General features: G+C 37.3%; 1 protein-coding gene across 3 annotated transcripts in view; it reads left to right on the plus strand.

The window, feature by feature from the left end:
* Positions 1–24,804, plus strand: part of LOC129887434 (uncharacterized) — a 60,611-nt gene that overhangs the window by 9,043 nt on the left and 26,764 nt on the right. For all 3 annotated transcript variants that reach the window (XR_008766372.1, XR_008766371.1, XM_055962535.1), the window contains exons 5-6: positions 4,252–4,314; positions 4,407–4,499. Coding sequence is in view for 1 of the 3 variants with exons in the window: in XM_055962535.1 (XP_055818510.1) it covers positions 4,252–4,314; positions 4,407–4,499 (156 nt within the window). In the remaining 2 variants the exon portion in view is untranslated. The remainder of the gene's footprint in view (positions 1–4,251; positions 4,315–4,406; positions 4,500–24,804) is intronic.

Consider the following 24,804-nt stretch of genomic DNA (forward strand, 5'->3'; position numbering starts at 1 on the left):
GATAACTAGTCCTTTCCGGAATCTTACATCGGAAAGCCTAATTGGAACCTAGCACACCCTAAATCTTACATCGAAATGCCTAGTCCTTCGTGGAATTTTACATTGGAAAGCCTTAGATTTCAAGTCAATCTCAGAATCTTACATTGGAATGACTACACAGAAATATAGTAGCTCCTAGAACCTTACATCGGATCAACTGTACAGAACCCTAGCATATCCTAGAATCTTAGATTGAATAGCACCGCCACTATCTAGCCCCCTCCCGGAATCTCACCTTGGGTCAGCTATTTCTCTAAAAGGAGTAGGGTCCTAAACAAGTCTAGGTAGTTATCTCGCTACAACCAGCCGGTCACACATACTGACAGGGCTACCCGAAGGTCACAACCTAGCCCAGAGTATTGTATTTAACCCAATTTCATTCCCAAAACACGTCCCATAGGCCTCAAAAAGCTATCATCTAAGGCAAATACTAGCCAAACCTAGGCTAAGGCTTAATAACATCACTACTAAGGCCATTCTAGCCTATTCACTAGTCACGGGAACAAACGTACATCCATCTAACCAATGATCAACCTAAACAATACTCGAAATAACCAAAATAAGGCTAAGGTAATCCAATAATTATTTAAACAAGGAATCATGCTAAATACCAGCCCAACACTTAGCAAATCATCATGCTAGAACAACCAACAAGCTAGGTCTAAGAATAGTAAGCCGTAGCCTACCTCGAAATCGAACATGCGTGCTCCAAACCTTTAAACTGGGGCTTTCCCCTTTCGAGCAGCCTCCAAACGATGCCACGCTAATAAAATAGTGATCCTGATGTCAATACGATCATTTTGACACCCATATTGCAACAATGAAGTTATCAAAGGCGAAAAGCGCAAAAAAGCTCTAAGGTCACGATTGTTAAGCTCAATGTTATCAAAGGCAAAAAGCGCAAAAAAGCTCTAAGGTCCATTGGGGCTTTAAGCGCAGAGCGCAAATAAAGTGTGGGCTTTAATGAAAAAGGGCGCTGAGGGATAAAAAGATACAAATATATATGTTTTGTCTAAGACCAATAATTATAAACATGAATGACAAATATATAACCAAAGAAATTGAAAAAAAAAGAATGATAAAGTGAAATATCAATTGTTTAGTGTCACTTCTTCAAAAGAGGCTCATTGGAAAGGAAGACTTTGCCTTAGAACCTTGATGACCGCACTAAAGTGCACATAAAGCAAGGCGAAGCACTAAGCACGTTTTGAGCCTCGCTTCAGGGCTTAAGCGCGCTTAAAGCTCGCCTTTGACAACACTGGTCAAGCTTGACTGGGACCACTAACACTTTATCATGGTCGCGAGGGTCAAGGCTTGTGAACGCGAAGACCAAGAAACTGATCTTCGCGAACGCGGCACTAAGCTAGCGATTGCGAAGACCAATTTCATTGGCCTTCGCGAACGCGACTCCAAGCGCGCGGACGCGAAGAACAATGCTGGGTGCACCAACTCAACTTAAAGTTGGCAAACTGCCTCGATGGGGGATCGGGATTCGTTCAGAACCCCGCTCACGCAAAAGAGTCGTGCTACCCCACAAAATTCGACATTCCGTATTCAATGGTGATTCAAAACTTCCAACGGAATTCATCTCGACGAAAAGTGGGTCCCACACCCAAAGCTCCGTTTTAGCATAAGCCACGTGGTTGATCGAAATGAGTCTGGAAGCCTCGAGATCCAAACCAAGTGTCCTAGACAATAATCGACATTTCGGAGCTAACGAAACCTTCAAAATTGTATTCCAAGGTTGTTTACCTGAAGTTTTGACCAAAGTCAACCGTTCAAACTTCAAAAGCTCCAAAACAAGAAAATTTGCATTAAAACCAAGCGAACAACCCAGTGACCAAATTATCAGTCCCAGCAAGTCATAAATGACTTGAGGCCGCTATAGGAAAGCTCTAAACACCGAAAATACCTCAAAATAGAGAATATGACCTAGAGTGTCATTACAACATCATCAAACTCTGCTATCTAATTAAGGATTTGTCTTCCTAACCCCTAGATTTTCATAATTTGCCATGTTCCATTCCTTCAATTTCATCTTTAACAATTTCAGTTAAGTGGTCAAGATATAATATGGTCTACCTGAAACCAATAAGGTTGATCATCGACCCTACTTTAAATTTGAGAACCCTTCTACTTTTAGCCACCAGTTCTCAAATTTGAAATAAGACTAGGGGCATTCCCAATCCCCACACAAGAGTAGAATTGGACTGTGATCAGATGCCATCCTATTCCTAGGAAGAATGGCTTGTTTGATGCATTTGAATTCTACATTCCATTTAGTAGAATAAAGAAACCTGTCAACAATTCTTGAGGAACTGAGTCGATTATTTCTGCTCATCCATGTAAAAGATCCCCCAAAATAAAGTAGGCTCTAAGTCATTTATAATCTATAAGAAATCAGACATGGATTCAGAGATTCTTCCCTCACTTGCTCTTTCGGTTGAGAAACTGGTTACGTTGAAGTCTCCACACACAACCCACAACCCTCTCCATAGTCTTTAGTAAATCTTGCTTCCCATAAACTACCTACTTATCAATTGAGTTGAACCTTTTGAGCCCATTAACTACCAACTACCAACTACCAACTTATCATTAACTACCAACTTATCAATTCGAGCCCATCACAGATGGTCTCTTCCTCTGTTTCCAGTCAGCCACCGCATTTCTCATCTATGTCTTTCATGATTTTCTGGTTTCATAAATGAAATGGTAGCCCCAAAATTCTGGCTAACAAATTTTGTTGGTCAGAATTCATCCAGACGTTGGTTTCCACCAATATAATTCCAAGGTGCTTTGCTTCCATCTCCATTCACCAACCAAATATGTTCCGCCATCTTCTTCATCATAAACTCGAATAGAAATTTGAAACCATCTATGTCATACACCTGAAAAGCATTATCATCTTTCCGTGTGCTGCAAATCCATCTCTAGGCACTTCATTATGAGTTGGAGTTTCATAGTCGCCGTTGAATCTTCCAACTATGCATCTACTCAGGAGATCTGATTTTGAAGGATAGGTAGCTCCTTTGACTCTGATGGAGTTCCCAGTTGACTGCATCATCTGTAAGTCATTGATCTTCCATTTTTCTAGCCAGCACCTCAATATAAGTTCCTTCAGCACTCTGCTTTTCACTTCTAATAGGATTCTCTCACATGTAATAAATGTTCTTTTAGTAGTGATGCCTTCCCTTTTTGTTGCTACATCCTTCCAACCTGCATTTAATGTATTCTCTGGCATAATAATAACTGACCTTCTTTGTCACTGTAATGCAACCACACTCAAATAACGGCCATAGTTATTGAACTTCAGAGAGCAAAAAAACTTGCAAGGTGTGGTCCCTGTTTCTCTCTTTTGAGGACATTACCTTGGTTCTATGACACAGTTCACATTGACTGGCATATCCAAAGGAGAATCTTCCTGCTGATTGTCGTCCTTGGTATCAAGTTCTTGCTACGCTCAGCCCACTCAAACCGTATCTCTGAATCAGTGCTAACAGTCAGTTAGATCATATGATTTGCGCCCGAAATGGAATACGTTCTGTTCTCCATACTAAGTACCTTCAACTAGAGTTTTCCAGCAATCACTAGTGAAATTGGTGGAAAACACAGCTCCAATGTGATGTCTTTGCTATATTAGACTGGATGTGCTCATCTATAAAAAAGATGTAACATCAGTTACCTTAAAAAGAAGATGTCGTCGAATTTTCCAATTGTAAACATCCCCCTCCCCCCTCCGCCACAAACACATAACCAGCAAATGAGAGCCATATCAGATGACAATTGACGTCCATTTTTGTTTGATGTGGCCCCATACGATTGTTGATAAGTTAGACACGAAAAGGAATGCAAGAGGATACAGACATAGGCATAATCACTAATTAGGAATAACACCTGACAAGAACTAGGGTGATATAAACAAAAAGATTGCATGGAATATGATACCATTTATCTAGGATTAGACTTCAATATGTAAATTTGGGGTTGGGGAGGAGGGGGGGGGGGCATTTTTAGAGAGAAAGCTACAACATTGAGCTACAAGATCTTGCAAAGAGCTGTATGTTTGTATCACCTGGATTTATCAGATTGACATTGGAAAGAAAATTAACTAGCTTATACAAGTTTCGCCAATAAAAAACAAGCCTTTCTGACTGAGTTTCTCTTAGAGTTCCCTAATAACATCTGGTCTGTTACATTTGCTTCATTTTACAGGGGATGAAATTGCTGCCAACTGGAAGGAAAAATATATTCTACTTGACTATCTATGGATCAGTGGTTAGATATTTAGTCCAAACAATTCATTTTTCAGCAGTGATGAATTTGTTCTGATGGTTCTTTAATGATCTTCAATCTGAATCTTATTTCAGCTTGGAGCAGGATCAGTTTTGGTGCATCAATTCTCTATGCTGATAAATTTCATCGTCTCAAACTTTGGGCTAGGTGAAGAGTTCCACAATTCTGTATGTTCTCTCTTTGCAATATAATATGTTCATTTAACAGTTGATTGATGTGCTAATCCTCATCTGTTTCCTTTCTTATCTCGTCTTGTTACTATGTGGCTTATCGTCATTGTGGCTGAATCGTTTTAGCTTTGCTTTAGTGTTTTTCTGATTCTAAGCCTCTAAAGTTCATGGCAATTTACGTTTAGCTACTATTATGTCTCACTGCAGTTCATTTGCACATGAACACCTATAGGTTTATGCTTTGTATTAATCGTTGAACATCTTAATGGACACTTGAATTAACTCTAATATACAAGTATCATGTGAAGACAGCTAGGAATAACATAGTCTGTCTAAAGGCATATTTCTATACATATTGCTAAAGACTGCTTGGCCTCTTTGTTCATAAAGTTGTAAAACCTCAAATGGTTTATAAAGTAAATTGATCTATTAAGCTTTCTTAGGGCAATTTGGCTAAATTAAATTGTTTTTTGTGGAGGGAAGGTTGAGGACCCCTGGCCCAATATTTACAGTATAATAATTATCGTTAGGAAGTCAAGCTTAGTAAAATTTTGAGTGCAATTTTTTTGTTGGTAATTCTGATATTTGAAGTTGAAACTGTTATGAGGAAAGGGCACAATGGACGTAGTTGAAGAAAGTATATTTTTATTTTTGGATAGTGTTGATTTGAGGATATCTAACTATAATCAGATTTGATTTTGTAGGATCTTAGTTGATCTGATAAAATCATATATGATATGATATTAGATGGTTTAGGTAATTAGATCAAATAAGATCATCCCTTGATTCTTGAGAATCAAGGGATTTAATTATTTGTTGTTTATTTCTCTGTACTATATATTTGTAGTTCTATAGATGAATAAAATGTACAATTTTGGTACCAAAACTTACATGGTATCAGAGCACCTTTATTCTTGCATTGCTTATGACAAAAACAACATTTACTGGGCTGCTTGACCCAGCTGCATCAACAGAAGCCGAGAGTTCTGTTAACAAATTTCCGACCGAGACAATAATGACCCAAGGCAACGATTCTTCTCATTTTTCCTTTCAGCTCACGAATATGAGTCCCACGTTTATGGCAAGAATTATTTGGAATGGGCGCAAACTGTCCATTTCGCAATTGATGGTCGAGGAAAACTTGGGCACTTGACTGGAGAAACAAGAAAGCCTGAACCAGGAGACCCTAAAATGAATGCCTGGAGATCAGAAAACTCGATGGTAATCGCTTGGCTACTAAACTCCATGGAACCTGCCATAGGTAAACCATATTTATTTCTTCCCGTTGCTAGGGATGTCTGGGAGGCTGTTAGAGAGACTTATTCCGATGTAGAAAATGCCTCTGAGATTTTTGAACTGAAAATTAAACTGTGGAAAGCTAGGCAGGGAGAGAGAGGTGTTACTATTTACTATAATGAGATGGTTTCCTATGGCAAGAATTAGATCAGTGCTATAATGATGAATGAGACTGTCCTAAGGATACCGTAAAAGCAATGAAAAAGGAACAAAATGAGAGAGTATATCTGTTTCTAGCAGGGTTGAACCAAGATTTCGATGAACTTCGTTCTCGACTTTTTGGAAAAAATCCACTGCCCACTTTGAGAGAAATGTTTTCTGAGATTAGGCGAGAAGAAACAAGGAGGAATGTTATGCTAAAAATAGATTCCAATCTGGAAGAAAAAAATATAGATTCCTCAGCTTTAGTTGTTGCGAAAAATGAAAATGACAAGAAAAAGAAGCCATGGTGTGATTTTTGCAAAAAATACTGGCACACTCGTGACACTTATTGGAAAATCCATGGGAAACCGCCTAACTGGAACAAAAGAAGGGCAGACAACCATGGCAGCCAGGCCTTTCAGTGTACCAGTGGAGAACCGGGGTTGAAATCTTCTCTAGAAATGCTACCATTCACCAAAACAGTTAGAGCTACGGCACAAACTTCTCCAATCTCAACTCCAATCTAGTAAACCTGGTCCTTCGACTCCCACTTGTTCTTTTTCCCAAACAGGTAATGTGCCATCTGTTTTTTTTAAGTACAGATTCAATAGGTATAAGCTCTTGGATCATAGATTCAGGGTTTAGTGATCACATGACATGGAATTCCCATTTTTTCTCGACTTATACTCCTTCACCAGGAAATAAAAAGGTCAAAGTTGCAGATGGTTCCTTCTCAGCAATTGCTGGAAAAAGGACAGTCAAACTAACCCCTTTTTTGACTCTTTTTGATGTCCTTCATGTTCCAAAATTGTCTCATAATCTTTTGTCCATCAGAAAATTGACTCAAAAACTTAATTGTGGTGCTATCTTTGACTCTATCTCATGTGTATTTCAGGACAAGGTCTCGGGGAGGATGATTGTCAATGCTAGAGAGTTTGAAGGTCTCTGTTTTCTTGAAGATGGTGACAATTCAGTAAATTTTAGTTCAGCTTGTATGAACTCTGTTCTAGTTGATAATAAAGTCATGTTATGGCACTATAGACTTGGTCATCCTAGTTTTCATTATTTGAAACTCTTGTTACCTCAGTTGTTCAGGAATAAAAGTACATCCTCTTTTTAGTGTGAATTTTGTGAAATGGCTAAACACAAGCGTTCATCTTTTTCTTCCCAAAAATACCATGCCACGAAACCCTTTAAGTTAATCCATAGTGATGTTTGGGTACCTTCTATGGTAGCAACTGTAAATGGGAAAAGGTGGTTTGTGAGTTTCATAGATGATCACGCTAGACTAACTTGGGTGTACCTATTGAAAGACAAAGGGGAAGTAAAACATATGTTTGGGGCTTTTTATGTTACGGTTGAGACACAATTTCATGAGAAGATTCAATTATTTCAAAGTGAGAATGGGAGAGAGTTTTTCAATGATCAGCTAGGCAATTTTCACTTCCAAGGGAATAGTGCTCTAAAGTTCATGTCCTAATACACCCCCAAAAAATGGAGTAGCAGAGAGAAAAAATAGGCATCTTATGGAAGTAACTAAAGCCTTAATATTCACAAGTGGAGTCCCTAAATTTCTTTGGGGAGAAGCTCTTTTGACATCCACCTATCTTATTAATAGGATGCCTTCCCGTGTTCTAGGTTTAAAACCACTTTCAATATTTTCAAGACATACTTCCCTACTTCTAGATTGACCGCTGATCTATCTTTGAGTCTTTGGGTGTAGTGTATTTGTTCATGTCCATGATCATAATAGAAGTAAACTCACAGGCTAAGAATGTGTTTTTGTTGGCTATACCCCTAATCAAAAGGGATACAAGTGTTTTGATCCAAATACTATAAAGGTTATTATCACAATGGATGTCACTTTTTTTGAATCTCAATTGTGTTTTGGAACTCATCTTCGGGGGGGGAAACATAGTGAAGATTCGAGGGATAATAAGGATCTTCTTGACCTCACATCTGAGAAAAAAAAGGATTCAGGTTTCATGATAGATACAAGAAATATTACTTTTGGTAATAACAACCTAGATAAGGTAAGAGATCCCAATTTAAATAATGAAAATAAGGAAAATGAGACAATAGAGCTTTTTCATGATACAATTTATGACAAGAACAGGAACAAACAAAGGAATTATAGGTTTACATGAGAAGAAACCGGAACCAAGAAAAAGAGATCAAGAACTCTCATCAGAACCAAATGTTCGCTCCGCAAGATGTCAATGATATAAAAGGTAATTCTCCATAACCTAATTTTGATTTACCCTTGTTAGTTTAGACCTTGATCTTCCAATTGCCAAACGTAAAGGGGTAAGAAAAGTCACCAACCATTCCATGTCAAATTTTGTATCATATAGAAACTTATCCCTTTTGTATACAACTTTTCTTTCTCAATTATCTGGAATGGAGATACAGAGAACTGTGGAGGATGATTTAAACGTTCCGAGTGGAAGGAGGCAATTCTAGAGGAGATGAATGCTCTTGAGAGAATGGTGGAACTATCACGTGGAAAGAAAACAGTGGGCCGCAAGTGGGTGTTCATCAAATTTAAATCAGATGGGTCCCTAGAGAGGTATAAGGCACGTTTGGTAGCAAAAAGGTTCGCTCAAACCTACGGGATTGACTATCTTGAGACATTTGCTCTAGTCGCCAAGTTGAATTCAATAAGGGTGCTTCTGACCATTGCTGCCAACCTTGATTGTCCCTCCAACAACTAGACGTGAAGAATGCATTCTTGAACGGAAAACTCGATGAAGAAGTCTGCATGGATCCACCTCCAGGTTTGATGAAAGGTATGGAACTAGAGTGTGCAAGCTAAAGAAATCTCTCTACGGGCTCAAACAATCTCCTAGAGCTTGGTTTGAGAGGTTTACTTAGTTTATGGAAAAAACAAGGGTACACTCAAGGACAAGTAGATCATACCATGTTCATTCGACATTCTCTTGAGGGAAAGACAACTATCCTGATAGTGTATGTCGATGATATCATACTTAGAGGAGATGACTTGTCCGAAATGAAGAATTTAAAAATACAGTTGGCTTCTGAGTTTGAGATCAAATATTTGGGCGAGTTGAAATATTTTCTTGGCATGGAAGTAGCAAGATCAAAAGATGGCATTATGGTGTCACAAAGGAAGTATATACTAGATCTTCTAAAATAGACAGGGATGAGTGGTTGTCGTAGATGAAACACCTATTAATCCGAATATAAAATTTGGAAACGAAGAAGGAAATTCAGTTGACCAAAGTCAATATCAGAGACTGGTGGGGAAGTTGATCTACTTGTCACATACTCGACCTGATATAGCTTTTGCTGTAAGCTTGGTCAGTCAATTTATGCACTCTCCAAAGGAAGAGCACCAAGAAGCGGTCTACAGGATCCTAAGATATCTGAAAAGTTCACCGAGGAAAGGACCATTTTTCAAAAATTGTCAACATAGGGGCATTGAAAGCTTTACAGATGCAGAGTGTGGAAGTTCTACTACTGACAGGAGGTCAACGTCCAGATATTGTACATTTATCTGGGGAAATCTCGTGACTTGGAGAAGTAAAAAATGGAATGTCGTAGCCCGTAGCAGTGTTGAAGCTGAATACTGATCTATGTCCCATGGGATCTGTGAAATGATTTGGCTCAAGAAGATGATGGAAGAATTGAAAAAACCATTTGGTTTACCAGTGAATTGTATTGTGACAACAAAGCCGCCATAAGTATTACTCACAATCCAGTTCAACATGATAAAACAAAGCATGTTGAAGTGGATAGGCACTTCATAAAAGAGAAGATTGAAGAAGGAAGTGTATGCATGCCTTTCGTCCCAACGAATTAGGAAATTGCGGATATTTTCTCAAAAGGCTTGTCCAAACCAAAATTTGAAATTCTTGTAAGCAAGTTAGGCATGTCAGATATTTACATACCAACTTGAGGGGGAGTGTTGATTTGAGGATATCTAACTATAATCAGATTTGATTTTGTAGGATCTTAGTTGATCTGATAAAATCAGATATGATATGATATTAGATAGTTTAGGTAATTAGATCAAATAAGATCATCCCTTGATTCTCAAATCAACTATAATCAAGGGATTTGATTCTTTGTTGTTTATTTCTCTGTACTATGTATTTGTAGTTCTATAAATCAATAAAATGTACAATTTTGGTACCAAAACTTACAGATAGTAGTTATGCTATTGCTTGTTTCAAGGTCAAAATTGGTCAAACTAATCGTTGAAGTCAAATTGTGTCTTATATTATGGGACGGAGGTAGTATATTCAGTTTGCCGATTGAGATTGATAAGTCTTTCCAAATGATGCCTTGGAAACTGGGTGTGGTCGCCGTACCCATATTGGATAAGTGATAATTAAAAAAACGGCGTGTTACTTTGCAGTTATTTTTCAAAAATAAACTAGTATTGGATACTTCCATTCACTCATATCTGATAGATATCCTGTCGCTAGGGGTGTTTATCGGTCGGTTCGGTTTTAAGTATTATTGGTTCGGTTTATCGGTTTTCGGTTTCTAAATATGCTAAATCGATAACTAAACCAATAAGATCTTTGTTATCGGTTTTCGGTTTATCGGTTTATCGGTTTTTGATCTTTAACGGTTCGGTTATCGGTTTAACCGATAAGAAAATACTTTTCAAATAAATATACGAGTCCTGATGTTAATCAAATTGCAGTCTGCATACATTTACAAATTGAAATTACCATAGTGCAAAAGCTACAATTAGTCAATTACAAACTAAAACTAAAATCAAGAAGTCCAGTTGTGATCCAACTTCAATCTGAATGCCGCATTTCCATAAAGATTAATTCGGCAGTTTATCATTCACCCATGAGATAATCAGAAAAATCTTCACCAAGTTCCTAATCAAGACAATTACAAAACCTGAAAGAAAAAGTTCAAGTTATTTTCATAACAAATAATTATAACAATCCATTTATGTTACTAACAGAACCAAGTTTTGATCTATCTGATATAGAAGCAAGAGTGGAGAAGTACGAACTATGATGGATAGAAAAAGCTTTTGGCATGGCTGACAAATCCATATGGATGATATAAGTTTCTGAGTTAGACATGGAAAGTGATAAAAAGATAGTAGCAAGGAACCAGAAGCTCAAGGCAATACAGTTAGCCATATTGTTGAAGAATAAAAATAGAAGTTGGGATATATTCTTGAACATAAGTTATTTTACTTATATAGAGAAATGAGACCCTCTCATCCAACTTCTCAATCAGTTGTCCATATTTCATATATATTGAAATTGCAAACCAAGCAGTAAGGTATATGTGGATCCTTAAATTGGTTGCAGGGCTTTCTCAATGAGCAGATCCATGGGATAGATAAACCAACCAAAAGATTTTGAATGTTAGTTCCAAAAACAGAGGAACTTGTGATGAGCTAAAGATGAGCAACCAACGTCCTTCCGGAAGAGTTAACGCCTACTGATCTAACAATATATTCATATCCTACAACCAATACCCAATACATATTGTCCAATCTTCCATTATTTATGTTACCTAGTAATCATGTAGTTCTTCTAACAATATCAATTAGAATTTAGAGCAGTCATTAAGTAAAATGCAATTTTTTCGGGAAAATAAAATGCCTCAGAATTCTGAAATACGAACAAGGACTAATTGTAGCACAAGCCATAACACGGACATGGGCAACCAAAACACAAACTGATACCATCTACAATTTGAATCAACATAAAAATAAAAGTACCAGATGTACAGATCATCATGACTTAAATCAAGCAGTTACATGACTTAAAACAACTTGTATCTAGAATTAAGAATAACTTACCAAATGTCCAGATTCAAGTGCAAAAAAGAAGAGTTTCAACTTTCAACTCCACATTAATCATCAAGAATGCTAGTGTTAGAATAGGAATAGGTGTACACAATCCTACTTAGAATAGGAATAGAAATAGGAATAGTTTATAGTATCCTACTTGGAAAATGATTGTTTTATAGTGTCTATAGATAGGGTCTTTGTGTAATTGTTCTTACACAATTCAATAATATTTTTCTTCTATATTTCTCACATGGTATCAGAGCATTTGTGAGAAACTTACAAGAAAGAAAACCCAGTCAATTTCCGGCGCATGTGGCAATTTCCGGCCTATTTTCAATTTTTTTTGTTTTTTATCCAGTGAGGTCGCCTCTGCATCCCGAGGCTGACCATATATTTATATTTTGATTCCGACCAGTTTTCGGCAGTCAGATCTGTCTTTTTCAGTTTTTGGCGACTGAACCTTTTTTCCGACAGTCAAATCTGTCCTTTTCCAGTTTTCGGACAGATCTGACTTTTCCAGTTTCCGGCGACTGAACCTTCTCCAAATCTTCCAAATTCCAGATTCCTATATATTTCCTTTTTGTTTTCATAATATGTCTTTCGGGATTGATATTTTTAGCTCCAAAAATATAGGAGGTTCAAACCCTATGATTACTTCGGAACCATTAATGGGAAGCTCAAACTATTTATCTTGGGCGTCCTCGGTTGAGCTGTGTTCTAAGGGTCAAGGCGTCTAAGATCACTTAACCAATAATGTTTGTGTGGTAGATGAAAAGGCAAAGTCTAGTGAGGAAGATGCAAAAGCCAAAGCACAATTGGTGAAGGTTGATGCTCAATTATGTAGTCTCTTATGGCGATCTATTGATTCCAAGTCGATGCCCTTGTTTCGCCCATCCCAGACATGTTATTCAGTTTGGGAAAAGGCTCGTGCTTTATACACTAATGACATATCTCGATTCTATGATGTGATATCTCGAATGACCAACTTAAAGAAAGGAGAATCTGATATGTCTACTTACTTGGGACAAGTACAAGCAGTCATGGGGGAATTTGAAACGTTGATGCTAGTTACTACAAATGTGAAAAAACAACAAAAGCACAGACATATGTTGTTTCTAGTCCTTACCCTTGTTGGACTTCCTACTGACCATGATTCAGTGTGTGATAAGATTTTAGCTAGTCTTGTAGTTCCTACAATTGATGAATTATTCTCTCGTTTACTTCGTCGTGCCATGCCTCCCAGTCACAAAGTAGCCTCATTATCCACCATTGAGTCTTGTGTTCTTGCATCTCAAACCATAGAAAAATGAACATATGAATCTATGGAGAATCGGAGAGGAAGAGGGCGTTTTGGAAAACCTCGGTCCGAGTGTAGTCATTGTTATAAATTTGGGCTCGTGACATATGTTATATTTTGCATGGTCCACCACCCAGTTATGATCCTATTGCACTAAAGGAATATAGTGAGTTCCTTCAAAATTGTGCAAGTAAGCAGACATCTCCACAAGTAGCATCTGTGGCTCAGCCTAATCACTTATCCAATAATGCTTATATTGCTCATATAGAATATGATGAGTTCCTCCAGTATCGAGCAAGTAAGCAAACGTCACCACAAGTAGCTTCGGTTGCAAAACCTGATGTTTCTATTGCGGGTAATTCTTTTGCCTGTGTTTCACAATTTAGTACTCTTGGATCATAGGTCATGGGCTCAGGCGCTTCTGATCATATCTCTGGTAATAAATCACTTTTTTCTGATATTGTTTATTCACAATCTCTTCCGGCTATTACTCTAGCTAATGGGATCCCAAAAAAACCAAAAGGTGCCAAGCCCTTATATTCTGTCACTCTAGACTCTATTCTTTATGTCCCTGACTCTCCTTTTAATCTGTCATCCGTTAGTGGTTTGATGCGTGCTTTACATTGTGGCATATTCTATTTTGATGATTTTTTTCTCATGCAGGACCGCTGTACGGGACAAACGATTGCCACAGGACATGAATCACAAGGCCTTTACTATCTTACCTCTTCAAATTCCTTCACAACATGCTCCGTTACAAATCCTCCAAACCTAATTCACAAACGTTTGGGACATTCGAGTCTATCCAAGCTGCAAAAGATGGTGCCTAGTTTGTTTAGTTTAGATTGTGAGTCGTGTGAACTTGGGAAACACACTCGTGTTACATTTTCACGTAGTACTGAGGGTCATTCAGAGTATTTTTTTCATTAGTTCATTATGATATTTGGGGTCCTAGTAGAGTTAGTTCACCCTTATGATTTTGTTATTTTGTTAGTTTTATTGATGATTATTCAAGATGCACTTGGGTTTTCTTAATGAAAGATCGTTCTGAGTTGTTTTCTATATTCAAAAGTTTCTTTGCTGAAATACAAAATCAATTTGGTGTTTCTATTCGTACTTTTCGTAGTGATAATGCCTTAAAATACTTATCCTCCCAATTTCAGGAGTTTATGACTCACCATGGAATTATTCACCAAACATCTTGTTCGTACACCCCTCAACAAAATTGGTGTAGCATAAAGGAAGAATAGGCATCTCATTGAGACCGCTCGCACTCTTCTCATTGAATCTCATGTTCCGTTGCATTTTTGGGGAGATGCAGTGCGTCTTGTTATTTAATTAATAGAATGCTCTCATCCTCTATTCAGAATCAGGTTCCACATTCCATTCTGTTTCCTCAGCCACGACTTTACTCTATCCCTCCTCGTGTCTTTGGGAGCACATGCTTTGTATAACTTAGCCCCAGGGAAAGATAAATTAGCCCCTCGTACCCTTAAATGTGTCTTTCTTGGTTACTCTCGAGTTCAAAATGGGAATCATTGTTATTCACCTGAACTTCATTGATACCTTATGTACGCCGATGTCACATTCTTTGAATCTCAACCTTACTATACATCTTCTGATCATCCTGATGTATCTGAGGTCTTACCCATACCACAAATCTTACTTGTACCAACTTTTGAGGAATCTACGGTTTCTCCTACATCTCTAGTTGTAGTGCCACCACTTTTGACTTATCATCGTCGTCTGCGTCCAGTTGTAGTCCTAGATGATTCATGTCATGTGCCGGACCCTACTCCTACTGCAGACTTGCGTCCTCCTGGCCAACCGATTACACTTCAAAAAGGTATACGATCCACTCAAAATGCTAACCCACATTATACTTTCTTGAGTTATCACTGTCTATCCTAACCACATTATGCCTTTGTATCATCTTTGTCCTCTATTTCCATTCCAAAGACTACAGGTGAAGCACTGTCTCATTCTGGAGGGAGGCAGGCTATGATTGGTGAGATGTCTGCTTTACATATGAGTGGTACTTGGGAGCTTGTTTCCCTTCCTGCAGGTAAATCAACTGTTAGTTGCCGTTTGGTTTATGCAGTCAAAATTGGTCCAGATGGTCAGGTGGATCGACTGAAAGCTCTCCTTGTTGCCAAAGGGTATACTCAGATATTTGGGCTAGATTATAGTGAAACTTTTGCTCCCGTGGCTAAAATAGGATCTGTCTGTCTTTTTCTATCTATGGCTGTTGTCCGCCATTGGCCTCTTCATCAGTTGGACATTAAGAATGCTTTTTTGCATGGTGATCTTGAGGAAGAAGTCTATATGGAGCAACCACTTGGTTTTGTTGCTCATGGGGAGTCTAGTACCCTTGTATGTCGATTGCATAGGTTACTCTATGGTTGAAACAGTCTCCTCGAGCCTGGTTTGGGATGTTCAGCACAATAATTCAGCAGTTTGGCATGATTCGTAGTGGAGCTGATCACTCTGTCTTTTATTAGCATTTTGCACCAAATTTGTGTATTTATTTAGTTGTTTACGTTGGTTATATCATTATCACCGGCAATGATCAAGATGGTATCACTAATTTGAAGCAACATCTTTTTTAGCATTTCCAGTCTAAGACCTCGGCAAACTGAAGTATTTTCTAGGTATTGAGGTTGCTCAGTCTAGATCAAGTATTGTTATTTCTCAACGCAAGTATGCCTTAGACATTCTTGAGGAGACAGGAATGATGGGATGTAGACCTATTGACACTCCTGTGGATCCGAATGTTAAACTCTTTCCAGGACAGGGGGAGCCACTCAGTAATCTTGAAAGGTATAGCCGGCTTGTTGGAAAGTTGAATTGTGTCACAGTTACTAGATCTGACATCTCTTTTCGTGTGAGTGTTGTAAGTCAGTTTATGACTTCTCCTTGTGATGGTCATTGGGATGCAGTTATTCATATTCTGCGATATATAAAGTCAACTTCTGGTAAAGGACTACTCTTCGAGGATCACGACTATGGGCATATCACCGGATATACAGATGTTGATTGGGTAGGATCACCTTCTGATAGACGTTCTACATTCGGATATTGTGTTTTAGTAGGAGGTAATTTGGTATCGTGGAAAAGTAAGAAACGAAGTGTGGTTGCTCGATCTAGTGTAGAAGCAGAATATCGAGCAATGGTTGTAGCAACTTGTGAGCTAGTTTGGATCAAACAGTTGCTGAGAGAAGTAAAATTTGGAGAAATCGGTCATATGGATACTGTGTGTGATAATCAAGCAGCTCTTCATATCGTATCAAATCCAGTGTTTCATGAGAGGACTAAGCACATTGAGATTGATTTTCACTTTGTCAGAGAAAAGATACTATCAGGAGATATTGTTACAAAATTTGTGAAGTCAAGTGATCAACTTGCAGATATCTTCACCAAGTCCCTCACCGGTCCTCGTATTAATTATATTTGTAACAAGTTAGGTACCTATGATTTGTATGCACCAGCTTGAGGGGGAGTGTTAGAATATGAATAGGTGTACACAATCCTACTTAGAATAAGAATAGAGATATGAATAGTTTATAGTATCCTACTTGGATAATGATTGTTTTATAGTGTCTATAGATAGGGTCTTTGTGTAATTGTTCTTACACAATTCAATAATATTTTTCTCCTATATTTCTCACAGCTAGTATTAGCCAAATCTATAAAGAATTTATGTTAATCTGTTAGAAAATTATTAATGACTATTTATAATACCAATAAAAAACTAATACAATAAGAATATTCTTACCTTGTTCAAGCTGTTCGAGGGCATCTATATCTTCCTCAACACTAACAGGCCGTGATTCACTTCAAATTCAATCTTGAAGACACACCAGAGTTTGCACCAATGTAGGAGTTAATGAACTCCTAAATGAATCCAAGATGCGTCCACCAGTATTAAACGCACACTCGGATGCCACACTAGAAATAGGAATAGCTAACACATTCTGAGCCATTTCAGCAAGAATAGGAAATCTAGGTGAGTTTATTTTCCACCAAGACAGGATGTTAAAGTTCTTGGTTTCAATTTCATTTTCTTCACCAAGATATTTTTGCAATTCTGTTTTAACAATTGTTATATTTCCAGCTTTATGTTTCATTAGATCATCCATGAACGACCCTAAAGATCCTATTGATTGGACAATACTACCTGAGCTTGAAGGCAGTGAACTAAATTTTCCAAATGAAGAACTGGATAAAGATGAAGAGTGATGACTATCTTTATCTTTTGAAAGACACTTTACATACTCACCAAACATTAAATTCATGTAGTCTCTAACTTCCTTCTCTAGAACTAGTCCTTCTTCTTTTTCCAAACATCATTTCAAGTGCAAAGCCAACCGAAACAAACTTGTGTCAAGGATCCAGAACACAAGAAACAAAAATCATCTTATTCTTTTTTTTTGGAGTACTCCAATACTTATCAAATTTCTCTCGTATTTGAAGCAATTTTACCCAAAAGATCATCATCGTCATCTTCACTCGATATCTATCGTTTCAAATGACAAGAAACCTCACAAATTTTAAGAAAGTGTAAATTTGATGTGACGTACTGTGATCCAGATACTTCTTTGGTAAGATCATAGAAGATTTGAAGGAAATTAGAAACTTTTCTTTACATTGTGCCAGTCATCACTCAAAAGTGCACCGGCAGTGGTTCCATCTTCATCCTCAACAAATTGAAGATAGTGTGACAAACCAATATCACTATCAACTTAACTAGAAAACACATTTTCAAACTCAATAGCCCTTTCAACATCAAGTATGTGGAGTTCCACCTCGTAGAAACATCCAAACGTAAAGACTTTTTGCGATTAATATCAATATCTTCACAACATTCTTGGAACCTCTTACACCTCGCAGGAGATAGCCTAATGTATTTAACTGCTCTTCTAACCCGTTCAATAGAAATAGCTGACACCTTTAAACCATCTTGAACAACACGATTTAGAATATGCACCATACACCTAACTTGAAGGTGTTCTCCATTCATGAAATTGGTCCCCCGTTTAGTGAATATCTTGGACAACTCTTTCACAGTCACATCATTCGAACTAGCATTGTTGACTGTGATGGTAAAATTTTTATCTAAGCCCCAATCACGTAAACACTTAATTATCTCGTTAGCCATGTCTTCACCTCTATGGCTAGAAATAGGGCATACGTTAATTATCCTCTTATGCATCATCCATTCTTTATCGATCCAATGTGCAGTGATACACATATAGTTAATTCGCTGCAAAGAGGTCCAAGTATCAGTGGTAAGACTAACTCTTTGTTGTGCTTCTCTGATAGATCTCCTCAACTTCTGTTTCTCTTCATCAAAAAGTTTAAAACAGTCACGTGTCACAGTGGTACGAGAAGGAATCTTAAAATGAGGTTGTGCTACTTTCATAAAGTTTCTAAAACCTTCCTTCTCGACAAACTTGAAAGGGAGTTCATCCACAATCACCATGCGACATAAAGCTCTCTTACATTGTTCTTGTTCAAATTTCCAGGAAACAACAACCACATCACCCGTATCACCCCCTTGAACTGATTGAAAGCCTATTTGAGTTTGGCTTTTATCAACACTTCGAGGCATCTTTGAACAAGTTAACATATGGGTAAGCATTGACGTCGTACCATTTTTACCTGAATCAGTAAAATAATCTGAACCACAGTACTTACACTTTGATTTCTTATTCCCTTCTTCATCAACAAATGATCCAAAATGATCCCATGCTCGAGACCTTTTTTTTCTTTCCTTCTTTATCTTTGACTGAACAGATTGTGTTTGACGCATAGCATTTGAATTTATACTTTCATTGCCCAGGGCCACCACCTCATCAGTTGAAGTATTTTCAGCCATATGTATATCTTTGTAAAAAATGAATTAAACAATAATTAAGACAACAAATCATGTAATAGTTTCAAGCAAAATTTCTTAAAGGAGAGGGTATAGAGAACTGAGAAGAGGAGAAATCAAAAAAGGGAGAAGAAGAAAAATTAAACTCACAATGAAGTGATGAACAACCCTTTCCGTCGATTGTTGCCGCCTAACCCTTGCCGTTGACCGTCGTCGTAGCAACTGCAAACTGGAGCTGCCGGCGTCCTTGCTTGCATAGGTCACTGAAGAGTGAAGAGTGAACAGTACACTAAACCTAAAGTCTAAAGAGGGAAAACCTAAATGGTAAAATATTAAATACTAGTAAATAATATGATATAGACTTACAGTGACTAATTATATTATATTATATATTTATATTTTTTGTTTAATTTGTGATTTGTGTATGAATGAAAAAATAAAAATAAAAATAGAATGATTATATTCTTAATGGGTTATCGGGTAAACCGATAACCCAATATTGAAAAACCAATAACGAACCGATAACCCAATAATTTTTTTTGTAAAACCATTAAATAACCGTTAACCCAATAATTTTTTTTGTAAAACCATTAAATAATCGTTAACCCAATAACCCAATAAAAATAAACCAATAACACTTGAATCGATTCGATTTATCAGTCGGTTCGATTTTTGCACACCCCTACCTGTCACGACCTAAGCTAGACCCTTGGCATGACACGACGATTGAAATCTCGGGGGACTCCAACCAAGCCTCTTAGCATACCTCGCATACGTAAGGTAAGTAATGACGTCAATCAAATCATAGTGCGGAAGATAAGTCTCATAATAAAATCTCGAATAAGGAGATAGCTTAAAGCGATATGTCTGAATAATCATAGCTTCATACTCATGATAGTCTAAACATGCCTCTACTAGTCTAGATGGGGCATACGACAAGCCCTAGCTCACCCAAAGAAATGAAAGAAATTGTCATAATGAAAGAATGTAAACTCATGTTGGTTTCATCCTCGAAACATGAGGACTCACCAATCAAGTAATGATAGCAATAGACCAGCTCTAGCCACGAGTGGGAGGATGAACGTGATGATCGTTGAGCCCTAAATTATGATACAATGTAGGCAAAATGTATGCATTAGCACATGGAATGTACTAAATATGCTAGAAATATGCATAATGTACACATAATAGCATGATGAGCATAAAACATGTGATGCAAGTCCAATAATCCTTTACAAACATGAGATTCAAAATCCTAAGTCATAACATGTGAACAATGCATCATTTGAAATCATCATAAAGGCTCATAAGAAAACATATTTTGTTTGTGGGATATAAGCTTTAATCGACATTTAAGACCATGCAAGCTATAACATGGAATCCCGATGTTACTCCCACACCGAAAAAAGAGAAACTACTAGCCAAGGTTGACTTCGTGAGAACATCATTTAACATCGTGAGCTATATATCGATCCACTAGCTAGGCCAATTAAGAAAACCTATGGGGCCACATAGTTTGGGACTAGAGGTTGCTACTAGAGCTAGCCTTGAGTTGCTTCTTGAGCTTCTGGACCGAGCCCCACCTCAAAGTCCTCTCGGTGCTTAGTCAATATCCTAACGGAATTCATAAACCATATTCATTAATAGCATTAGGAAAGACAATAATAAGTACCAATCCACATCATAAACAGTCATAAGAGTAGTTCATTAACATAGTGATTCATACAAGTATGAGAGAATCTTTCATCTTTATGAATCTGTGAGTAGGTGAGAAAACCTTTCACCTTTTTCATGAATGTGTGAGAAATCCTTTCATAACCATTATACTTACTTGAAACATACTTGGAATCATAATTCATCATCATCATAAACCATTCATAAAATCCATGATTAAATTCCATAATTTAATACTTGAAAATAACATAATGCATGGGTCCATGAAACTTGATTGAAAACATGCAATTAAACTTGAATCATGTGGAAATCATAATTGGATTGACCCAATGCAAATCAGTGTTTTGAGAAGCGAGAAGCAGAAAAAAGTGACGGGGCTTACTTCACAGAAGCGAGAAGTGTGAAGCAAAGTGCACACTTTTTTCAGAAAAAGCGTTGTTTAGTATAAAAAAAATACTATATATGCATAGATAAATAATCAAGAAGTCAATAGAGGTAACATATAAGCAAATCTTTCAATTCTTAGATTAAAAATTAAATAGATAGTCAATAATCCTCATAAGTAACATCATATAAAGCAAATGTATTACCAAATCACAAAGAGAGAAAACTCCTATTCTTCATCAAGATCCTTAAACTCTTGAAGTGCCATCAACAAGGGTTGTACTTGGTCCTCATCTTCTTCCCCATCGGAGGGCTCATCAACAAGAGTTCTACTTCTATTTGAACTTGAACTTGAACCTGTAGCCACTCTTTCCTTGCCCCTTAAAGTACTCCCCCTAAATCCATAAATATTCTCCTCAACACCACTTGCCGTAGCAATATCACCATAAGTGAGGCCTTCCCCTTCATGTACTTCTTCATCTTCGTGATTTTAGGGAGCTCCAGTTAACCATTCATTTGCATCATCAATACTATCTAACAAAATTGGATCAATGGTATTGCGAGCATTGTAGCGACACACCAATGTTCTATTATATTTGATGAACACTAGATCATTGAGGCGTTTTAACTCAAGCCTGTTTCTCTTTTTAGTATGAATCTGCACAGAATTCGTAGAAAGTAATTAATGGGAGGACTTTGGACAATTAAGATACCATGTAATTTAGTAATAATGTAATATAGTTTCTCACATGTTAATGCACGCTCCAATTTCTCTCGCAACCAGATGAGCTACAAGTTAAATTTTGCACTTTAATAGCAAATTGTTGCTAGTTTGGGACATTATGACCATATTGCATCCACCATTCAACTGTAGAAGAATTATTTGAAAAGTTAATACGTAATAACTTAAAAGTTAAAGCTTTAACAGTTAAATGTTGAAATGCTCACCTGGCGACCTTAAGGTTCTGGCTCTAATGGCTGATTCAATTCCAAGTAGCCCATCAACTTTCATGTTCACATCAAGCTCCTCCTATTTTGTCTTGCAAAGTTTAATGTGGGATCATCCTCTCAACGCATGCATGATATCCCAGCCACACTTCTTCGGTTAAAGTCTTCGTCTCATTATTTTTATAATAGAGCCTCGAGTTCAAAATATGTCCCGTTGCATGCAAAGGTTGAGGAAGTTGATCCGTTCACCTTGCATCAATGATTTTGAAAACACTCATCATTTCCTGTCATCATAATTATTCGCCTTTTCAATACTTTTTTGGCCCTATCCATGGCTTCATAAATGTAGCCCATTGGTGGTTTTTTCTCTCCATCCACCATACGAAGTACATTAACTAAAGGACCACCAACTCTAAGTGCTTGAATAGTGTCATTCCAAAAATATGGACCTATGATATGTCTCACAACTTCTTTCCTAAGAGTTTCCTTTGCACAGACACTCTCATTCCATTCAGTGGACGTAAACAAGGTTCTCAGATTCTTCTTTTGCATATAAAAACTATGCAATGTCAAAAAAACTGTTGCGAATCTTGTGTTGGCAGGTTATACCAAGTTTCTTTGTTTTGTGTATCTCCTCATCATATTCAACAACAGTTCCCTTTGATTGATAGAAGAATGTATCTTAACAACCTTACCAAAAATTGTTCAAAAATAATAATTAATAGTTAATAAGTAAAGAAAACTAACTTGCAGTTTAAAAAAGAACATTAAATGTCAAGATTCAAGTTCACCTATAGAATATGGGGCTTCTTTGAAAATGTTACCAAACATCAAATTGATACAATGAGCAGCACAAGGAGTCCAGAAAATATGCGGGAACACTCCCTTCAACATGTCAACCCGTATTTTTGTTCTCACTTGCATTATCAGTCACAACTTTACCAGATTTTCCTTGCCTATTTTCAAGATAGTCTTTTCAAACAAGTTAAACATCTTATTAGAATCAGTGGAAGAGTCACTAGCATCATAAGATTCAAGGAACACACTCCCTTTTGGAGAATTCACTGAAACATTAATGATCATTTTCCCATTTTTTTGCTGTCCATTTTTCCATCATAATGGAACAACCGTACGTTTTCCATTGAACCTTATGATCTTCTACAATTTTGTTTGTCTTTTCCGCCTCTTTTTTTAGACAAGGAACTCTTACCTCATGATAGGTGGGGGCCTTTATTCTAGGGCCATATTGGCCTATTGCCTCAATGAATTCACCAAAATTTTCGGTGTAATTAACACAATTGAAAGGCAACCCTGCATCATACATCCACCTAGCAAAAGTAAATACAACACTATCTTGTAAAATCTTCTTAGAAGCTCTAAATCAATAGGTCCATCTTTCTCTTTCCATTTGGTTTTTGCGAGAAATAGAGATTGAGAGGACCTTTGACATTGCTAGCGGTGGATGACCCACTTCCACTAGTTGAAGGTTTCTTTTGACATTTTGAGGGAGGGCCCATTAGCATATTCACTTCGACTTTATCATCAACAAGATTAGCCATGGATGATGCTTCATGATTCATTTGAGTTTTAAACTCATTTTGTTTTGTAAAATACTCTTTTATTTCTTCCTTCACACTATTTGGGACCTTTGGACACACTTTCACATCTTTATAATCACCAATGGGATGCTTCTTGTGACGAAATATTCCGCCATTGTATGTCATATCAGAAAAAACACATTTGATTTTTGTGTTACTGCCCATGGTAATTTCATATGCCCAAGCTGGATCCCTTTTTTGTGCCATTAAATAAGAAAATACAACTTACTACAAAGAAAAAATAGAACACTAACTCAGTCACACAAGTCAGAACAACAAAATAACAAAGCAAAAAAGGAATAGAGACAGAACAGAGCAGCTGACAGCAAAATTAAAAAAATAAATAGAGCATACACAACATTACAAATAGAACATATAGAGAACCCCAAATCAGAAAAGAAAAACAGAGTCGCCAAAATAGAGCATACACAACATTACAAATCGAGCATACTGAGAACCCCAAATCAGAAAGAAAAATGAAAAAAGAATAGAGTCGCCAAAACAGAGCATAGTCTCGCAGAAGAGAAACAAATAATTGAAAAAAAAAACCCTTTACCTTCAGCAATAGTTGCGCAGAACTGCAGAAAAGAAACATAAAAAGAAGAAGAGAAGAAGAGAAGAGATGAAGAGAAGAAGAAGAAGAGGAGAAGAACTAACCTTGCAGTCGAAGGAGTCGCGGACTTGCAGCAGTCGATAGGAGGGAAAATAATTAGAACAATTAACTGTAAGTATTTTTACAAATTTGTTTTTATAAAAACCCTAGTAGCACTTTATTTCAATTAAGTGACCTTTTTTCTCGCTTTTACAAGAAGCACGCTTCTCGCTTCTGCCTAGAAGCGCATGCTTTTTCGATTTTGCTTCGCTTCAAGGCATCGAAGCGCCAGGTACTTACCTCGCCTAGCTTCGCGCTTCAGCGCTTTTTGATAATACTGATGCAAATTAGTTAAAGCCCTAGAATCATTGAATTGAAATTGAGGAAAAAGAGAGAAAACCTTTGGGACTCCATGGATGAATTCCCAACATACGTGGAAGTGAAGCTTTAACAACAATGGAATTGAAGAACTTGAATTTGAGAGCCCTAGCTCGATCCTTGTAGAAGAACTTGAGAGGATTCTTTTAGAGATGATTTTTGTTAAGAGAGTAGTTGAGGGAATGAGGGGAATTTGAAGGGTTTGGGTAGTTATAGGTTTAGAAATAGGTCCAAAACGACATAGCTTAGGGATTAAACGAGTCGGAATGGACAAAAATGCCCTCATTAAAAGACTGTCGGGGAGCCTTTGGCGAGATTGGCC

Source organism: Solanum dulcamara, chromosome 4 (genome assembly GCF_947179165.1).
Source record: "Solanum dulcamara chromosome 4, daSolDulc1.2, whole genome shotgun sequence".
Taxonomy (NCBI): domain Eukaryota; kingdom Viridiplantae; phylum Streptophyta; class Magnoliopsida; order Solanales; family Solanaceae; genus Solanum; species Solanum dulcamara.